Genomic DNA, 20,434 nt, shown 5'->3' with positions numbered 1-20,434 from the left:
TAAAAAGATAACTGAATTTTGTGTACTGGAAGTTTACAGTGAAATTTCAGTAACTACAGTAACTGAATTTACAGTAAGATTTCTCACTCCATTACACTGCTATTAACTGTATTATTCTACTATTAACAATCAGAATTAACACTATATTATTCAGTCAAGTTGATGTTCAGAACCTGTCATTTTCTTCCAAAACCTGTCAATTTCTGTCTGGTTTTGATCTGTCAAGTTGATGTCAAACTTGACACATAAATAAAATTTGACATCAATGAAATTTAGACAGTGAATACAGTTTGAACAGTACTCCACTGTCATATTTTCAGTGACTAAAATTCAGTTCTGACAAATTGAAGCCTACTCTATTCTACTCCTAAATTCTGAGCTTGAGTCAAGCAGGGAATACTAAATGGTGGATGAGGCAACAATTACACTTGAGTAAGAAACACTTTGATCATCATAAATACTCCAAATATTGTTATACATTTTTTTAATGGTAATTTCACCCATAGTAACATTTCCAGGTGTATGAACAGCTATTTCAGTCAAGCATATTGTATGTTCATCTTAAGCATATGTTCAGGCAAATTTACAGTTATACAGTCAAGCATACTGTATGTTCATCTCAAGCTAATAGTAGTTGAACATTGGAGATCAAAGCATACTGTATGCCCAATGTTGTTTCAATGTGTGGTTGCTCTCTCAAATTCCATGGCTAACAGTAGTTTTAAAATCACCAAGGACGCATCTGTACTCGTCTAGCAAGCTCACCTGAGATCAACGGAAGCAGCATCTGTACTCGTACTCCATTCCTCTGCAGCAAGTCCTCCTCCAATCGCTGCACAATCCAAGGCGACAAGAACAAAACCAGCTCAGCTGCTTGCTTCACCAAACAATGTTCGAGCTAGCCTTCTTCCTGGTGCACACGGTTCGAGCTGGCCCTACTGAATACAGCAATGCAGAGAGCATCAAGAAAAATGAACTTCAGTCCATGAAAGTGCAGAGTTTAAGCTCTATTCAGCAAATGAAAGCAGCAATACAAGGGTCTGGGCCGGCTAAAGTAAACATTCGACCTCTCTTGCTCGATGGTCTCGACGGGGGTGGGCAGGAGCGCGAGCCTCCAGAGCGCTGTGGCGTCGCGCACCTCCTCGAACACCTCTGGCATCTTGACCAGCCGGCCCGCGGTGGAGGCGAGCGAGATGACGGCGTTGGCGTCGACGACGGGTGGACGGGGCCAGGCCGGTCGAGTTGGTGCAGCTGGACACGATCCGGCTCACCGCCTGCACGGACGACTCCTTGGCCACCGTCTCCCGGCGCGCCATCATGGCCGCACCCCACACCACGGGTGCGGGGGCGGCGGCGCCGGGGGGAGGCGGGGGCGGAAGGTAGCGTAGCCGACCGCCGAGCCAAGGGCCCGCCACGCTTCTTCCATCAACGCTAGGACGGACGGGGTGGGCACGAGCAGGAGATGCGGCGGGAGGAAGAAGAAACGATTTTTGGGGAGAAAGAGGAGAGATTCGGGAGGCAGGCAAGGGAGGCAGGGATTCTGCGCGAGGCAGAAGGGAGCGGCGGAAGAGGCAGCTGCGGCGGTGGTGGAGGACACACGGGAGAGCAGGAGAGCAGCGCGGCGCAGGGCAGCTCCGGCGTCCATGCGCCTGTGTCGGAGCGGCGGAGTGTCGACCGGAGAAGACGAGGAGTGCGGGTTATGTCGGAAGTCTGGGGAGGAGTTTTTTGCAAAAACGTCACGGAGACAACTTTTTCTGGACGGAGGGAGTATTTGACAGTGTAAACAAACTTAAAAATGGAATAAAAAACGGAATAAAAATGTGAAAAAAAGAAAAGAAAACGAGGCAGTGTAGTACACGCGAACCTGGGCCAGCCCATATGCTCGCGCGCTTGAGCGAGTCGGCACGAGCGATGCCCGTCTCGCCTGGCCTCCCTCTTCCAGAGTCCCGTCCTCCCCGCTACACGAGTCCCCCGCGTCCTCCCGCCAAAACCAAAACCCTAGCCCAACCCCACCAATGGCGGAGACCGACGCTAGCGCCAGGACAAGCGAGCCCCCGCAAGCGACAGCGCCGGTCACGGCTACGGAAACGGCGGCCGGGACCGTGCCGACGCCGATGGCGGAGGAGGGGGCGGTGCCTCCACCCGGTCTCGATTATAAGAGGAAGCTTGGCGAGACAGGAGGGGAGGAGGCGATGCTGCCGATGGACGCGGAGCAGGGTGGTGGCGGCGCCGAGGATCGGGCGGGGGTGGGAGGAGAAGGGGAGGAGGAGATGGCGGAGACAGGGTCCAAGCGGCCGCACGGGGACGGCGAGGGCAACGGGTCAGGTATATTTTTCGCCGTTTTTGTTTTTTACATCGTCTCGGTTTGATGCGCGTAGTATTTTTGCAATATGCCTAGGCGTGATAGATTTTGCGTTGTCTCTAGGCTGATTCGCTATTTTTTTCGGAGCAATGCCAATGAGGGTCGAGTTGGTATGGGCAAGGATTGCATATGGTGCTGTTGCTCAATTTTGCAAGCAATCAAAGGGGTTAAAAAATAATTTTGCCATCGAGTTGTTTGTGTAATTGCCATAATTGTTGACTTGTAGCGAATATGAGTTACAATTGTCGTATTACATTACATTGTTATCATGAATAAGATTGTTTAATTTTTCTTATCTGCACCAGGTATTACTCAAACTGAAGTGCATGGACCTGAAACATCAGAAGTGGTGAATGGGGAGGTTCCTGTCGATGAAAGCATGCTGTGCAGCTCTGAAGTAGATGGTCCAAAAGAATGTTCAGAACTTCCTCAAGAAGATGATGAGCCCTCACCAGAACAGCAGAGTGCCGAGGCGCTTACCCAAGAAGTGACGCGAAAAATTGAAATTCCTCAAAGCAAGGTACTGTCTACTTATCCTAGTTATGCTGTTCAGTGCTTATTTCTGTGTGAATATACATATTTTAGTTGCTGGTTGGGCCCAAAATACTCGAAACATATTTTAGTTGCTGCATTGGGCCCAAAATTTCTGAAAAAATCATTTAACGGGCATTGGGTCCAATAGGCAAGAATTCGGTCATATAAGTTGAGATGGTATTTCTATGCATGTATTCCCCAGAAGCTTTAATTGACATTCACTTTCAGACCAGTTCTGCATTTGGTTAAGCTAAGCTGGTAGCTGAATGTGGAAGATAAATCTGCGGAAACTATCAGATGCCTGCAGATCACCTCAAATGCTAAAATCCAGATTGTGTAGTATGACGAAGCTGATCCAAATTAAATTATATCCTTTCTCAGGTTGATGTAGGTGATTCATCTACACTCGCTGCTAGAAGTTTTGGGACTCCACAATCTGGTGCTGAGCAAGTGGACATCCATGTCCCAAATGACAAGGTGAGCCTTAACAAAATATCTCGGCTATAAAATTTACTTAAGAGCCCTGATATATTTCCTTTTATCATAATATGTAGGCTGAGTTGGTCATTGGGGAGGGAGGTGAGACCATTAAGGCTCTAAAAACTAAGTCCGGGGCTGACATTCAGGTTAGTGCTATAACTATATGCATGGATGTTTTTTATTCACTTCAAAATGAAAACTAATCTCGTTTTTTGTAGTTAATCCCGGAACATCTCCCTGAAGGCGATCTTTTCACAGAAAGAAAAATACGACTTACTGGGAATTGGAATCAAATAGAGATTGCAAGAACAATGGTCCTAGAACTCATCAGTCAGGTGCTTCTGATACTTACCTATATCTGTATCTATAATCTATTACATTGCTCTGTATGCTATTTGAAGATTTTAAGGGAAACTGCATATTTTTTTAGTCTTATACATGTAGGATCTGCATGAAGTTAAAAACCATGTTTGCTACTCCCTCCGTTCCTAAATATAGGTCTTTCTAGAGATTTCAACAAGTGACTGCATACGGAGTAAAATGAGTGAATCTACACTCTAAAATATGTCTATAAGCATCCGTATGTGGTAGTCCATTTGAAATCTCTAAAAAGACTTGTATTTAGGAACGGAGGGAGTAGATGCACTTTATGTTTTGAAATGTTGCTTGCACTTTTTATGTTACCATGATTGAGCAAATATTTGAGTTTTATTAGACCGTGGCATTAGCTATCCAACTTGATTGTAAGGCATAATAAGTTTAACTTGTAACTTATCATGTATGTTGATCGTATGATATCTCCATGACAGTTTTGCATCTGACTGTTGTAACCTTCATTGATATCCCTGGTAGCTATGAACCATATGATAGGTATTATTTATTTTTTCCATCCATCGGTGCAGAAAGTTGTATGCTCTTCAACTATGTGATCACAATGTCAAGGCCTTATCGTTTTTGGTTGTTCATGACATGGGATCTTAGAAAGATAAATTCCAAAACTAAATTGCTTTATTTTAAGAGTTCTTTTTTGGCTAGATGATGGTTCACATTGCTGATACAGCTCTATAATATGTTTGGGTTCAGTAATTCATTATTCTCCATCACCCACTGTTGTACAGAAGATGGTAGTCGGGCTTTGTTCTTCAGCAGTGGTAAGACCTAAGCCACGTACGTCTGTGATATATGCCTTGTGACATTAGTGGCATATCACTTTGATAATCATTTTTAACCCGACAATTGGCATCCTTATGTTTGCAGAGTTCTGTGTCATGTTTGGAAGTACACATGACATTCTACGTGTCTCCATTATGCATCAGATAAAGTGAATCTAAGCCAACCTTCTTTTTTCCTGTGTAAACTTCTTGCCAGTTCTTGCCTTTTGGAGTATTCACCATGGAAACTTTACATGCCCATCTATTGGGTTTTCTATATTGGCTTATTATATATTTATTATTTTTTAGAGGAATGATATCTATTCTGTCAGCTCAGTAACACTTCATGTTTTATCGTGGTTATTTTGTGCCTGTAGAGGTTTTACTACATCTCTTGAGTTTGTCATGCATGATAACTTGTTGTGTAAATCTTGTAAATGTTTGTTCATTTTTAATCTTTGCAAGTTATCAAAGTAGATTCATGTAGTCTATAATCGCGAGTCCTGCTCATTCAAGTATATCTCCTTCTAGTTACAGCAGATTAGTTTGGTGTATTTCAGTTCCCTTGCTTATGTTTAAATCTGTCTTCTCTATCTGATAATCTTGTGGTTTTGTGTGTTCAGTTTCCAATATCCTGTTCACAGATGGGTGGGCATGAGCCTGGTAGAACGCCTCAATGGGGTTCTAACAATGGTCATAACTACCCGGGAGGTATGCATTGTCAGAACCCACAGTACCATCTTGATGGTGTATATTCTGAGCAGACTGCATCAAGAGGTGGCATGGATACTGGCTGGAACCAAATGTCAGGCGGCGGTACAGGTCAGGCACCTTATCAGGGTGGTTGTTACGAATATCATGCCTCTTACAACACATACTCAGCTAGAGGTCCTCCCAGTGTCGTTCAAGCTCCAATGTACGACTCGGCTAGAGGTCCTACTGGTGCTCAAGCTCCAATAAACTACCGCAACTGGAGCCCGCAAGTACCCGTTGGTTATACTAGCAGTTACCAACACTCTGCCCCGGGCCAACTTACATATGTGCAATGGTATAATGGGCAGTGCCACGGGCAGCAGTCAATGAATTTTCAGCAAGCATACCAGTCTTACCCTCCACAGCAACATCCCTATGGAAAGTCTGCTTTTGGTGGAGCTCAGCAAGGCTATGGTATTCCTATGCCAGGCACAAACCACCAAGGATCAGCTCCAGCCCAGCAGCCATATGCATTACAGAGCTCAACCGTGCCACCTCAACCAGGACTTTGTTATGGTCAGCCCTATGGTGCAACTGCTGGTGCTACTCATGGGTACGTGCAGTCTTCAAGTGGTCATCAGCAGCCAGCGAGCCAGGTCACTTCGGTCTACACCCAGCAAGTGACGCAGTATCCATCGACTCAGCCAGGTTACATTGATCAGGCGTTTGCTAACAATGCGAACTATCATCAACAGCCAGCCATTCATGTTGCATCGGCTTACCCGCAGCAAGGAATGCAGCCCGGTGTCTATTGCCAGTATCCATCTACTCAGCCTGCGTATACTGATCATGTGGTTGCTAACAATGCAAACTATCAACAGCCAGCGAGTCATGTCGCTTTGGCCTACCCACAGCAAGGAATGCTGCCTGCCGTCTATGGGCAATATCCATCGACTCAGCCAGCGTATACCAATCAGGCTGTTGCTAACAATGCAAACTATCAGCGGCCAGCGAGCCATGGCGGTCCAGGCTACCCGCAGCAAGGAACGCAGCCTGCTGTATATGGGAAGTATCCATCGACCCGGCCAGCGTACACAGGTCAGACGGTTGCTAACAATGCAAACTATCAGCAACTTGCAAGCCATGCCGCTGCGGCCTACCCACAGCAAGGGTTGCATCCCGGAGTTTATGGGCAGCGTCCATTGTACACTGGTCAGGCGGTCGCTAACAATCTGATGAATGCAGCCCGGTCCGTCGACCCAGCGGGTGTACACTAATCAAGACTGGTGCAACGGGGGCTCAACTGAAGCTACTGCAAATGTCAACAAGTCTGCGGCAGGACATGATTCGGTTCCAGAAGGCGAGCCTCATGAAACTGGCGATGAGCATGCAGCCTGATGCATCTTCCACCTCGCAGGCCAATTGAGTCAGCTAGATAAGACTCTGGTTAGCTCTATAGGGTTTTTGGCACAGGAGGAAATGTTTTTCTGACGGAGAAACAAGTCGGGTCATCTGAATTTTGGTTGTGGTGTATTGACTTGATGATCTGTTTAGCATCAGTCTTGTAACGTTTTTGCCGTTTGGATCACTCCCATCTCCCAAGATTTAGTTCGTACTGTTCATGGATGGGTGCGCTTGTGATTGATTGACGCTAGGTCGTGTGGTTTATGCTTCCTCGATGGTAAGCAGCTCTGCAGATTAGACAATAAAAGCATTTCATCTCTATAGAACAATTTTTTTTTCTTTCGAACCAACCATGCAAGAGGACTGCATGTTATACATACAACATTAGATAATGAAAAGCATCTTGGTTCACACAAAATTCAATTTATTAAAGCAACTCCAATGGGGCGACCCATTTTGTCCGTCCGCGTCCGTTTGGATCGGTGTGGGCAAAAGTGACGGCCCAACGCGCCGACCTAAACGGACGCGCGTCCGTTTTTCGTCCGCGGGCGACCAATTCCAGGCTCAATTTTGAGCCGGATTTGCGTCGGCGCGGACACAAGACGGACGCGCGCGCACGCTTACTCCTCTTCCCCGGCCCGCCGGTCAGTGGCAACCACCATCATTTTCCCCCAAAACGCTCCCGCCCGCCCGCGCGCGCCCCCGCCCCCCAACCAGTCATGGAGGACGCCATCGACCTCGACCTCGACGCCGCCGCCGGCCTCGTCTCCCTCGCCTCGTCCGGCGCCGTCGCCCCCTCCGGGAAAGGCAAGCCTCGTGCCCCGCGCAAGACCGCCGCCGCAACCAAGCCGAAGAAGACGCTGACGCCCGAACAGCAGACAAGGGAGTCGGCCAAGAGGGATGAGGCCGCCGCGCAGGCCGCCGCCGTCGCCGCCGCGCAACAGGAGTTCACCAACTCCCGCGTCGCCGCGGCAACGAGGGAGGCGCTCTACATGCTAGGGGTAAACCCTAACCAGCACAGCGTCCTCCAAGCCGCCGTCACCGCGGCCAGCACCGGCTCGTCGGCGTTTCCTCGGATGGTGATGCCCGACTCACCCCGCGCGTCGGCTTGCAACCCGGTCCCCGGCTTCCACGTCTACCCGCAGGCCTCCCGCCTCTCCGGGAAGTGCTCACCCTTTTTTGTGTGCTGCCATGTGTATCGGCCGGCTGGCGAGTGCGCCAGCATGAACTGTGGTATTTTTTGAAGCCAGCATTGTATGCCGGCGCTGGCATGGTGCCGGCATGAGACATGGCCGCTGGCATAATTGGCCGCAGGCCTTTTTTATTTAAAAGTTGAATGCGGACATGGGTCGGCGCGTTGGGCGCACTGCCGACCCAAATGCAAAACTAGGCGGGCGCCGGGCAGGCGATCGACCGAAACAAACAAAAAGCGGACAAATACGCCGTCCGTTTGGGTTACCCCATTAAAATTGCTCTTACTACCTCTGTTCCAAAATAAGTGACTCAACTTTGGTGACTCAACTTTGTACTAAAGTTAAGTCACTTATTTTGGAACAGAGGGAGTACATCCAAACCAACGCTCAAGGAAGAACACGTCTGCGCGAACCATTCGATCACCGGAGAATGGCGCAACTCAACGTTCAGCACTGGGTCGTCCTCACCGCGAGATGCCGGCATGGATCATCATCAAAGCAGTGGCAACTGGACGGTCCCGGAGTGTGAAGAGTAGGCAGGTGTCGTCGACGCAGAAGTGGTGCCACCCGTAGCGTTGCCCCGCCGCCGGTGCACGGGCCACTGCTCCCCGCACATCTGCAACTAAATAATGTGTCGGATAACCAGACGCCCTGACCAAATCAGGTCTCGTCACCATTTTGTTGCAACGCCCAGCGATCGTTAACAAACCTACCCCATACACAATAGAGAAAATTCCTTATTTGATACTATCTTAAAATCTGTTTCCTTATTTGACATTGAAAAAAAATTCTTCCCTATTTGACGCAAGTTCTAAATTTTATTTTCTATATGACATTTTCATTCATTTTGAGCCTAAATGGCACCTGAAAAGACTCTTTTGCCCCTCATGTTATATGTGTGTAGGGGGCAATAGCATACACAAGCAGCACCAGTGCGAGGACAGAAGCACACACAACAACATATACACATGCACCAACACACACGCACGTGCGCACACACGCAACAACACGCACGCGCACGTGCACACACACACAACAACACACATGCACGCGCACGCACACACGCAGCAACACACACGCACGCAGCACACACACACATACACAAACACGCATCAGCAGCACACACGCAGGCAGTACATAGGCACGCAACAGCACACACACACGCACGTACACACGCAGCAGCACACATGCACACACACATGCAGCAGCAGCACACATGTGCGTGTGCACCCACACATGCAACAGCACACACGCGCGCACACACATACCGCATGAGGGGCAAAATCATCTTTTCAGGTGTCATTTAGGCTCAAAATGGACGGAAGTGTCGTATAGGGAATAAAATTTAGGACTAATATCAAATAGGAAAGAAAAACTTTTCCAGTGTTAAATAAGGAATCAGATTTTAAGACATTGTCAAATAAGGATCCACCTTTTAACTCCAGAAAACTGTCTTACACCGTACAGATCAAAACATGCGTCATTCAACCGCTAGCACTACCGTCCCGCATTACAGACTGACAGTCTATGTTTTGCCAGAAACAACGAACAGAACTCTAAGCTCAGTCGGAGGAAACGCTCATAATATATGGAGGGCTACGACGGTTTCATGGAAACATTTCCCGTTGCAGAGTTTAGAAGACAGACACGAAGGGGAATCACCATGGACACAGCAGAATTCCTTGCGTGCAGACTGCAGGGTGGGCGGATGAAACACGACAGAAGCCACAGCGATATAACAGAATGAAATTTGGAACTAGGTTGCGCGGGTCGGGCTGTTTGGGACGAGATGATCCGTCTTCTCGGACATCACATCCATGCCGTCCACGTTAACCGGGTTGTCATCCTCAGCGCTGAGTGCTCTGCTCATCAGCTCCTCCCAGAAATCATCATGCAACACCCCCTGGGCTCCGTTCTGCTGCACTTCACAGGTACCGAGACCAAAATCCTGTGGCTTTACACCGTTAGTGTCAACGCCTGAGTCGTTGATATCAGATGGAATCACATCAACAAGGAGTTCCGCCGCACCTTCCAGGTCAGGTGGGATCCCATCAGCAAGGAGTGCCACCGAACTTTCCAGCTCAGATGGGACGCCGTCAGCAAGGAGTTCCACCGACACCTCTCCAAGAAGCTCCACTGACTCATGTGGATCAGACAGAACAGGTGAGTCTTGCTCCAGGCTGCCACTGGCACCCATGTCATCAGCTTCAGGACCCTGATCGATGCTACGCCTCCTTTTCTTTGACATAGCGTCATGGAGCTCCTTCCTCACCCCATTCAGGGAAACCAGTTGCTTCAATAATTCAGGGTTCCGGAAGACACGTGCCAGGAATGCTGTCATTTGCTGCTGCTTCCGCTCGGTTCCATGTAGCCTCTCCTCCATGCCTTTCAGGTGCGTTTTCATGCTCTGCTGTTCCTGCCTTAGCTTCACCACTTCTGCCATCAATAGTTGCTTGTCCCTTTTCAGCTGGTCGGTATCTGTATGATTTCCAAAGTGTCCCACCTCAAGGTATGATCCAAGAGATTGCTGATTTGGAGCAGTATTAGCGGGAGGTCTTCGACGTCTGATGTTCTTCAGAAGGTGCCTCTGTCCCCGTAGAAAACCCTCATTGGCAAACTCCCATCGATCAGGATCCACCTTTCTGAAACCCTGACAAGCCAACAAACAACATACCACGGAAAAATTACTTCCAGGAGATTTCTAATGCAAGTGTGTAGCAACATGTTAATTCTTTCTCAACATGGAAAAAACAACACGCTATATTTACATTTTACTTCTTTCTAGAACGTAAGCCGCAAGCGCAACAGTACCAAGAGATGGAACCGCAACAGGGTATCTGTTTAAGTGCATCATTTCAGTTGTTTCTTCGCTACATTCATTCAAAACTCTTCTTTAATCTTCATCTTTTTTTTCTCTCGAAGGAGAATTTTTTTTATAAATACTCAAAAAGAAAGAAATATCAACTCTTATAGAAGAATAAAAGATGTTGAACTAATTTTAGAATACAACCTTTATTCGGTGAAAAGGTCCCAAAATGAGAGGGGGAATGCACATTAACCACTAAACGGGGACAGCGGTAACAACAGTACCGCACAGTGCAACGGCTATACGAAATATGAAGTGGGGGCACATACTGCAGCTTTCATCAGAGGCAACGAAGGACAAAAGAGGTGGTGCAAGGTGCAATATTTTGGCCCTATCATGGTTCAAACTGCTTGTTGTTGCAAAAGTGGTCCAATGTGCAGTAAGCATCAGTTTACCTAACGTCAAGTGAATTTCTCATAAATATAACACTAGCAGGGTAAAGAAAAATGAATGTGAACACATGGCTTTAACATTTTGTTCACCAGAATGTTGATTTCCTTTTTATGGTAACATGAGGAAAAAGGAACTTAGGAAAGTAATTCACTAGATATTGTTAAAATACAGCTTTACTTATATCTCAGCGAAGCTCCATTCAATTAAAGCGTGGCAATATGCTGCTTTATTAACTTAAGTTTTTCTGCTTGGCATTCCCTATGCTTTTCTGCAGAATAGTATGTCATAGGACATTATACCATTCCTATTCACCTCTGGAAGTTAGCTCTGCTTGTTTTAGTGTAATACCACGATGTTCTTAAGTAGTACAGATCACCCTAATCATAAAGGAGAGCTGATATCCACACTATCTACCAGACTAATTAATACTCCATCCATATCACAAATAAGTGACACTAGACACTGACATGGTCTTCAAATATGTAACTTTGACCACTGAGTTATAATACAATATATGTGCAAGCCTTACAAAATATAATATTCCAGAAATACCTTCCGAGACAACTATATAATATATGAATTTGAAATTTTCAAATGGAATAATCAGAATCTATTCATCAAAGTTTTAAAAGTTTGACAGAAGGTGTGTCTAAAATGTCACTAATTTGTGATATGGAGCGAGTGAAATACAACAATCTTCAACCTCCAACTTTTTTTATGTACTTTGCCAAATTGCAGAAAAAGGGAAAGAGACTGCAAACATAACCACTGCATTGTGAAAGTAGGTAACAGCACAGTGCAACAGCCATGTAAATTATGAAGATAAACATTTCACAGTGACATATGACCTGAGATGGCACCATGGACATGCTCATAAAGAAATCCAAATAATGTGGTAGTCCATGAATATATTCAAACTGCTATTAATTTGGCAAGAGGAAGCTCTAATACGAAGGCATGCAGTACACAACTGTACAACACATGCAAGACAATGTTGCAGTTGATTATGTCACGAAAAATTATCTTTGGAAAAATATACACTAGCAGGGTAAGGATAAATGCACGTGAAACAGGCAGAATAACCCTTTTTCTCAACAAGTTCTTTCGTCTTAATGATGACATAAGATATATAGTACTCCCTCTGTTCCTAAATATAAGACGTAATTGAACTGCCAAAACGTCTTGTATTTAGGAACAGGGGGAGTACGTTGGAGCAGTAGTCAACAAGAACAGTTAAAGTCCAAAGTTTTACCCAGCACATCCAACCAAACAAGTAAAAGTTTTGTGAATGTGTTGCCTTCTTATTAACTGAAGTTTACTAGCGAGGGATTCCTGTGCATTTTCTACATAAATATTATGTAACTGGCTAGGTACATAAATTCCTATGCACTTCTAGGATTTTGTTTGTTTGTTTTGAAGTCATTATGCACTTCTAGGATTCAGGTCTACTTGTTTAGTGTAATACCACCGATTTTCTGAAGTACAAGATGTCCCGCTCATATATTAAACAAGAGATGATATCCCCACTGTTGAACCAAAATAGTCAATGGTATTCTGCAGTTGTAACTGGCTCTCTTTTTCTGTACTTCTCTTCACCAAATTTGGCAACACAATCTCAATGGCTAAATCACATCAATTTCACAGGTAACAATCACAGCATTGCATTTGGGAGCATCAAGAACATGCAAAAGGGACAACATTTACTCGCATCGAGGCATAACAAATCAGTTGCATAGGGGTCAAGGGAATCGGGCTTGGTAGCTTACATAGGTGTTGAGCTGCCTGACAAAGGTGGAGAAGTTGCTGTGCTTGAAGTGCCTCGGCAGCAGCACTGCGGAGAAGCGGTGCAGATCCCAGACGACGAGGCTGTTGTTGCCAGCGCTCCACGACACGACGTTGTCGGTGCTCCGGTCATCGACCATGTCGTACGTCTTTGTCAGGAAAAGCGACGGCTTGGCATCGCGCAGCCCCTCCAGCGGCCTCGGTGCCGCCGTGGCCCCCGGCGAATCGCCTGTCCCATGGCCATCCTCCTCCTCCACCTTGACCAGACTCGGCATTGGGTCCATACACCCAAACCCCAAGAACCCTCCCAACCAAGCGACCACACCAAAACCCTCCTCGCCGTACCTCTGTTCGCGGGCCCTACTGGAGAAGATTGCGGTGGAGCGTCTGCCGTGACGGGACCGAACTCTCCTCTCGGCGGCTGGAGCGGCGGCGAGGGAGCGAGGAGCGGCGGGGAGCGGGGAGGAGAGAGACGGCCATTTGGGGAATGGAAGGTTCTGGAAGGCGTGGAGGGTTTGGAGGAGGATGAACGGCGGGGCGGGCCCGTGTCGGGAACTGGGCCTCGTATGGGCCGGCGCGACAAGTGCCAGCGTGACTGCTGGCTGTGCACACCTTGTGAAAATGAGAGGGTCTTCTAAAAAAACTAAATTCTAAAAGGGTGTGCTACGCGTCGGCCGGCGGATCTATTAAAAAGATCCACCGCCTCATGAGCCGTTAGATCTGCCTCAATCAAGTGGCAAAGGCGTCGTCCTCTACTTCCGCAACAAAAGTCTTGTTGCACAAACATTTGCAACAAAAGTTGTGTTGCAGAAACATTTTCAGATTTGTTTTGCAACAGAGCAGAGATAATGTTGCAGAACCGTTGTTGCGGCAACACCAGCGGTTGTGGCTGAAACTCGAGGAGGCGACATCCATGGACGTCGGTGCTCCTCCAGGGCGGTGGTGATGTGTAATGAGGGGCGATGATAGACGAGGCTCCAACGATGGCGTGCCTCGCAGAGGCAGGTGATGGCAGGACGGTGCTGCTCGATCTAGAGGCCGACACCACTTGAATCTATGTGGAGAGGGAGAGAGAGAGAGGGAGAGAGAGAGGCGGTGCTGCTTGATCTAGAGGCCAACACCAATTGAATCTGTGTGAAGAGATAGAGAGAGAGGGTAGCAGGGACGCGGGTGGACGGAGCACTTGCTCGCCGACACCATCCCTAATCCCGGCCCCCGTCGCCCCTGGTCTGTGCCCTGCGTTTGGCTTGTAACAAAAGGCTAGTTACAGACTGATATTCTGAAACAGACGACGAGTTGCAGAAAGCGTGGACACAGAGGGGGTTGCTTTCAACCGTCCGATCAAGAGTCCATCTGATGGATACAAAGATGACGGACGCTCATACGTGATCAGGCGGTTGAAGGCAAGCATTTCCCATTCTAAAAAGTGCATCTGCACTTTTTGGAGCTGCTGGGCACACACCCTTCTGCGTCGTCCGATGGCGATCGCATTGTCCAGGTGTCGTGCGGTCGGGCTCAAGACAGTTCGCGACGCGCTTCAGGTGCCGCGCGGTCAGGGTGGGGTGCCGTTGGTGAGCACACCAATTTCAGACGAAGCGGCTGACTAAGCGCCCGCCACTTCTCTTCTCCGTCGCTCCACCCCGCCGCTCCCATTTCGAAAATGCAGTTCGTTCTCTCCCCATTTCCTCTGAGAGTTCCTTCCGCCATCTCAAATCTCCGCAGTTCGTGCTAGTCCCCCAAATCCCGCAAGGAGTCGTCGTGTTCGTCGAATATGTGCAAAAATCCTAAGGGAGTGTGTCAAATGCATAGCCCACCTTCCCTTGCCAGATTGAGCTTTTGAGGTGAACTAGCTGGTGCGTTCAATCTTTTTCTTCTACATGAAGATGATGGTGGTCAATTGAAGCTACTGCATATGCCGACAACAAGCCTGCGGCAGGACATGGTTCTGTTCCAGAAGGCGACGATGTCAACCAGGCACATGGAGGAAATGCACAGCCTCATGCAACTGGCGATGAGCAGCAAGATGTGCCACCAGCATTGGCAACCTCGCAGGCCAGTTGAGTGAGTGTAGATAGGACTCTGATTAGTTGTATAGTGTTTTTGGCACCGACGAAGAAACAAGTTGGGTCGTCTGAACTTTGGTTAGCAGTAAACGTTCGAGTTGTATTCTTGTGTATCGACTGGGTGAGGCAAAATTCCGTGTTTCGAGAAAGTTAATCGAGATCTGACCCCAGTTTATAAAAATTTCGGGATCTGACCCTTTTGTTACCGTCAGGGTCTATGATGATAGGAAACACCCCTACCGCTGAATAGGCTGGCGGTAGCCTGCACAACTCTACCGCCAAGGTGCCCGGCGATAGGTGCGAGCATGCACTATGTTTCATACTTAGGAAGATTTTTCGGTTGGGCATGCAACCCCACCGTCAGAGACCTTGGCGGTAGGCTGTTATACCCTACCGCCATGGACCCTGGCGGTAAGAAAAGGGTAAGATCCCAAAATTTTTGCAAGCCAGGGTCAGATCTCGATCAAGTTTCAAAAAAGGGTCAAAACACGAAATTTCGGGATCTGACCCTTTTGCTACCGCCAGGGTCTATGCCGATAGAAAACACCCCTACCACCGAGCAGGCTGGCGGTAGCCTGTACAACTCTACCGCCAAGGTGTCCGGCAATAGATGCGAGCATGCACTATGTTTCATACTTAGAAGATTTTTCGGTTGGACGTGCAACCCTACCGTCAGGGACCTTGGCGGTAAGCTGTTATACCCTGCCGCCATGGACCCCGGCGGTAAGAAAATAATAAGATCCCAAAATTTTTGCAAGGCGGGGTCAGATCTTGATCAAGTTTCAGAAAGGGTCAAAACACGAAATTTAGCCACCGGCTTATCTGTTATCCTGAGTCCTCGTGCAACAATCGTTTCTATTGTTTGGATCACTGCCATCTCCCATGATTTGTTCATCTGTCCATACTCGATAATCCTACATCTATATAACACACTACGAAGATTTACGAAAGCTTCCTAACTAAAACTCTCTGGCCCACTGATTTTAACGGGGTGGGCCCTTGCTGCATCTATCCATCCAATCCCACCTCACCACGTTCCCTTTTACAGAAAATATTTACTAACCTTACCTAGGTCTAGCATTACTCGTTCATAGTTGGGTGGCGCTTGGTGGGTTGCCTAGGTCAAGTGGTTTTTGTTTCCTCGATGGTTAGCAGCTCATCGCAGATTATATATACTAGTATAATAAATAATAAAAGCAGTTCATTCATCCAACATCCAGATCGTGGTTCATCATACAGTCCATTCCTTGCTTATTTGCCATCACATCAAGCTCAAGGCACAAATTAACACGAATCAGTAGTCTAGTCACTGGACGATGGTGCCGTCCGCCTTGCGCACCTCGACGCTGAGCACCGGGTCGTCGCCGCCGGCGTCCTGCAGCAGCTGGAAGAAGCAGATGTCGCCGACGCGGAGGCCGTTGTCGACGCGGAACTGGTTCCACCCGTACCTCAGCGCCGTGCGGGTCCTGGCGTTGCCCTTCCGCCGGTTGCTGTGCTTGAGGCAGACGCTCCACTGCTGCCCGCGCATCCGCAGCACCACCCTGCCCTTCTCCGTGAACCCGTGCGACTGGCTGAACTCCACAGGCACGTTCTGCTTAACCGGCAAACAGTCAGAAACCAAAGATGCGGGGAGGGGCGCACGTTTACAGGTTACAGCCACGGCTCACCAGGTACTGCTTCTTCTTGGTGCCCAGGTGGCACTGCCCCAGCGTCACGGTGAACCGACTCGGCGCGGCGCCGCCTCCGCCGCCATGGACGACGCCGTCGCTGCTGCTGCTTCCACTCCCTGGCAACGCCGGTGGCGGAGACTCCTCCTCTTCTGCTCAACTCACCCGCGCACTGTCAGTTCCAGGATATATATATACTGCAAGGGAAGATACTACAAGGGAAGGGAACGTACCGGCGCTGTCGTCTTCCTCCTCGCGCTGGCAGCAGTGTCTCCCGCACTCGGAGTCGTCGAACACCTTGACGGTGAGCAGGGCGGCGCCGTCGTAGCAGAAGACGAGGAGCTGCCCCAGCTCTATGCCGTTGGCGCGGACGAACTCCTTCCAGCCCCTGCCGAGGTGCATGTCGCCGTGCTCGTTGGCGACGACCTCCACGTCCCACGCGCGCGCCCCTCCGCCGTCGACCCGCAGCTTCACGCCCCGGAGCTCAAGGCCGCTGAGCTCGCTCACGAACTTGTCAGGCAGCACCTGCAGTTCAGACGGGCGGCAAGAAACAGTAAGCAAGCAGAGAGATGAGAGAGAGACGAGCTCGTGCTTGGTGAACTAGCTAGCAGAGCATGCGGAACTAAGTACCAGCTTCTCCCAGGACATTCCGGCAGCCATGAGCTTGTAGAACTGGAAACCAGCCAGGTCCGGGCTGCCCTGCGCCATCTCCGCCGGCTCCGTGTCCCTGTGCTCGGAAAATCAGACCGGTGAAACAGCCAAGAAGACGGCCGAAAGTCGACACGTCAAAGCAAGCAGATCGAGCCGGTGGTGCTCCCTTCCGGTCGCCGCACCGGCCGCCTACCTGTGAGAGCGCAGGATCACCATGGAGCACGGGCGAGGCCACCGGCTGGTCTAAGTCTCACTCTCACTGGTGGGAGGAGGAGGAGGAGGCTGGAATCTTGTGCTGGAGTGGGGTGGGAGGAGGCGAGGAATCTCTTGTAGAACGCTGGGATCGATGTAACTGCGCAGCACCAACACATACGCACCCATCACGTACGTCTCGTTTGCCACTTCTTAGCAAGAAGCGGCACGCAGGACACACACGAGATGGGCCTCGCTTTACTGGCAGCGAACACCGAAAGGGCGTCAAGCTGCGCGGCGTGTGTGCTGTAGCCTTTGGAGCTCACATGGCTCTATCCATGCATGCTCGGTTGTGTCGTGTGCGGGCCAAGCGCTTGGTGGTTTAGACGCCTACAGGCTACACTCTCTTCTACACGCCTACAGCTACTCTTCCCCGCGCATTATCGTGGTGTACGTAACTGGATATTTTCCGTGTTCTAAGGCTGCTTACCGAGGAAGTAATTATATTTGATGTGTAAGTATCTGTTTATGGGTCATCACTTTCTCTACGCAGAGCCAAACCAGAGTAACTGAAGAAGAAACAGGTTAAGATGCTGGTAAATGCCCAACCCCTGGCTGCCATGGAGGGATATGGGGTACACTACCACTTTTTTTTAGAATTTTATCATTTATATCACGAATCAGTACAAAGTAGTTGATCCTTACAAGCACACTGAAATCCAAACACAAAGGACCATGAACACCTAGAGTACCCTAAGACAACCATAACGCAAGAAGATCTCCGGAGCCCTGTGTCATCATCCCTGAATCTTAAGAGAAGACCCCTGCAGCAGAAGGATCTGCAACCAATCGCAAGCAGGTCATCATCTTCGACCTCGGTACAATTGCCGCCACGCTGCTTCCTTCTTTTTTGACACCAGTGCTGAGAGAGCATGGACATCAATCCAACACACCTGCAACAGCCATCGCCATCTTTGGCTTTGAGTACCGCGAAAAGTGTCCCTTCCGGAAGGAAGAGAACTCGAGTCATCCGACCAGTCCAGCACCTCGGCCGGGCCATCCGCCCGGACAAAGCAGGATCTCCCACCAACAAGGAAGAAGAAGGGTCTTCGTCTCCCTGCATCCATCGCCCATCTGAGGACCCAAATGGCCATTGCCGATGGACCTCCAGCCACCATAGACCGCGACCTCGACGAGATCCGGGGATCCCCAACCCCGCTGGCTCCTAGACGAAGGCAAAAGCCTCGCCTGACCGCGAACGAAGCCCGGAGAAACTTATTCCGACGCTACACCACCGCAACGACCTCGGTAGGGTCTCCCTCAACCCTAACCCTACCACACACACCCACCTAGCGAACAGACCCGAGGTTCCCCCTCCCTCCCGCCGCCGGAGCGGCCGACGGAAAGAGAGGGAACCGGCGGCATCACCGGCGGCGCGCAGGGAACCCTCGTCGCCTCACTAGATCGCCTCGTGCGATCCTAGTTTTGCGGGGGCCGTTGTTGGAAAAGGAACTGTTGTACACTACCACCTTTGAGGTGTAGTGGTACACTAAACCCTTAGTTCAGCACTCAAAGCGCCTTGGAAAGATATTTATTAAGAAAAATCACGCTCATACACCATACTTATACAACGTGTACTATATACCATGTCGCACAGTCCAAGATCAAAATTCAACACAGCTCAAGGAACAGAAGGATAAGTTTCACTGTGAGAGCATCTCCAACGCCCGCACAAAAAATTCGCGCCTAATAAAAGTTTTAGCGCGACACTGTAGCATTTTTAATGCGCCAGGACCAACATTGCTTTAGCAGGTGCCCAAAAACGCACGCCCAAAAAGCAGACTGTGCAAATTGTGAAGCGCGCGCAATCCAAAGCCCAAAATATGTTGCGCGCGATAGCATTTTTCAGCGCGCACCCTATATCTTTTAGCGCTACAGCGTCTCCTGGAGCTATTCGGCACCAAAAAAATAAATTTTTAGTGCGCGGAGCTCTTTTTGGGCGCCTGTTGGAGATGCTCTGAACAGAACAACATGGGACTATTCACTTCAGGTTCAGGTTTTGACTTTTGTTTGAGAGCTTATTGTGCTGTGCCTTTTGAATTGACAGGACACCAAGCCCATCTGTATGGCAGACAAGTGCTTTGCTTGTGATTTCTGATCTTAATTCACGCCTTGATGCTTCCCCGGAAAATGTTTTAGAGGAATATTTTAAGGTAGTATAAGTTTCTGTGTCTAAGACTCTAAGTGCTGCTCTGCCAAGAAATTAACTATGTTTAAAATGTATACCTGCCTACTGATGGCGCATCATTTTCCCTGTGATGCAGAATGAGGGCAATTTGAAATTGCGGAAAGAGGGTAATTTGAAATGTGTAGAGGACAAGGCAGAATGACTGAATGAAGTAGCATCAAAGGTCAACAGAAAACAGGAATAAAACATGCAACACATCCCATAATAGCAAGCTAAAACGCTGGAAGGCTTCTCTGTACTTTGAGCAAAACAGGGTCGCGCTATATCAAAGGTCACATCCTATTGATAGCTTGTTCCTGACGCAGTTCTTTTACTGTTAGTTGTTACTTGTACATTTATTTGAAATTGCCCTCATTCTACACTGCAGGTGGAAGATGCAAGGTGCATGTTATAAGCCAACTAGTCCTGACTGCCTTAAACTTTCAGCCTCAAATGAAAATATCTACTCCCTCCGTTCCTAAATATTTGTCTTTCTAGAGATTTCAATAAGTGACTACATACGGAGCAAAATGAGTGAATCTACACTCTAAAATATGTCTATATACATCCGTATGTGGTAGTCCATTTGAAATCTCTAAAAGACAAATATTTAGGAACGGAGGGAGTATATATGTAGACCATGATGATAATTGTGGGACGAATGGAGGATAACATGCTCATGATGATGGCTGTGGTTTCTGGCCCATGTCACAGGGGAAGATGATGGTGAGCTGTTGCAATATTGCGCTGGTTTCCTTTCCCTGCATTCTGCACTC

At 48.6% G+C, this 20,434-nt stretch overlaps 3 protein-coding genes across 4 annotated transcripts; 1 reads left to right on the top strand and 2 right to left on the bottom strand.

The window, feature by feature from the left end:
• The first annotated feature begins 2,192 nt into the window (after positions 1-2,192).
• Positions 2,193-6,497, top strand: LOC119272755. The gene is made up of 6 exons (XM_037554161.1): positions 2,193-2,325; positions 2,668-2,882; positions 3,278-3,373; positions 3,451-3,522; positions 3,595-3,711; positions 5,151-6,497. Exons 1-6 carry the CDS (start codon positions 2,193-2,195, stop codon positions 6,495-6,497), a joined length of 1,980 nt encoding a protein of 659 aa, XP_037410058.1.
• A 2,907-nt stretch (positions 6,498-9,404) lies between these two features.
• LOC119269934 (heat stress transcription factor A-2b-like) lies at positions 9,405-13,369 on the bottom strand. Of its 2 annotated transcripts, XM_037551875.1 has the most exons (3): positions 12,843-13,259; positions 9,846-10,467; positions 9,624-9,765 (listed from the first exon to the last, which is right to left on the bottom strand). In XM_037551875.1, the coding sequence occupies exons 1-3, from the start codon at positions 13,140-13,142 to the stop codon at positions 9,743-9,745; spliced, it is 945 nt and encodes a 314-aa protein (XP_037407772.1). In that variant the 5' UTR covers positions 13,143-13,259; the 3' UTR covers positions 9,624-9,742. The 2 variants fall into 2 exon arrangements, with proteins under 2 accessions (XP_037407773.1, XP_037407772.1); XM_037551876.1 differs by having other exon boundaries at positions 9,405-10,467; positions 12,843-13,369.
• Positions 13,370-16,102: 2,733 nt separating this feature from the next.
• Positions 16,103-17,715, bottom strand: LOC119269935 (B3 domain-containing protein Os03g0212300-like). The gene is made up of 5 exons (XM_037551877.1): positions 17,433-17,715; positions 17,219-17,315; positions 16,822-17,113; positions 16,589-16,740; positions 16,103-16,512 (listed from the first exon to the last, which is right to left on the bottom strand). The coding sequence occupies exons 1-5, from the start codon at positions 17,453-17,455 to the stop codon at positions 16,228-16,230; spliced, it is 849 nt and encodes a 282-aa protein (XP_037407774.1). The 5' UTR covers positions 17,456-17,715; the 3' UTR covers positions 16,103-16,227.
• Positions 17,716-20,434: the final 2,719 nt, after the last annotated feature.

Source organism: Triticum dicoccoides, chromosome 3A (genome assembly GCF_002162155.2).
Source record: "Triticum dicoccoides isolate Atlit2015 ecotype Zavitan chromosome 3A, WEW_v2.0, whole genome shotgun sequence".
Classification (NCBI taxonomy): Eukaryota; Viridiplantae; Streptophyta; class Magnoliopsida; order Poales; family Poaceae; genus Triticum; species Triticum dicoccoides.
Note: the sequence above shows the minus strand (reverse complement) of the source record. Positions and strands in the feature narration are given on the sequence as shown.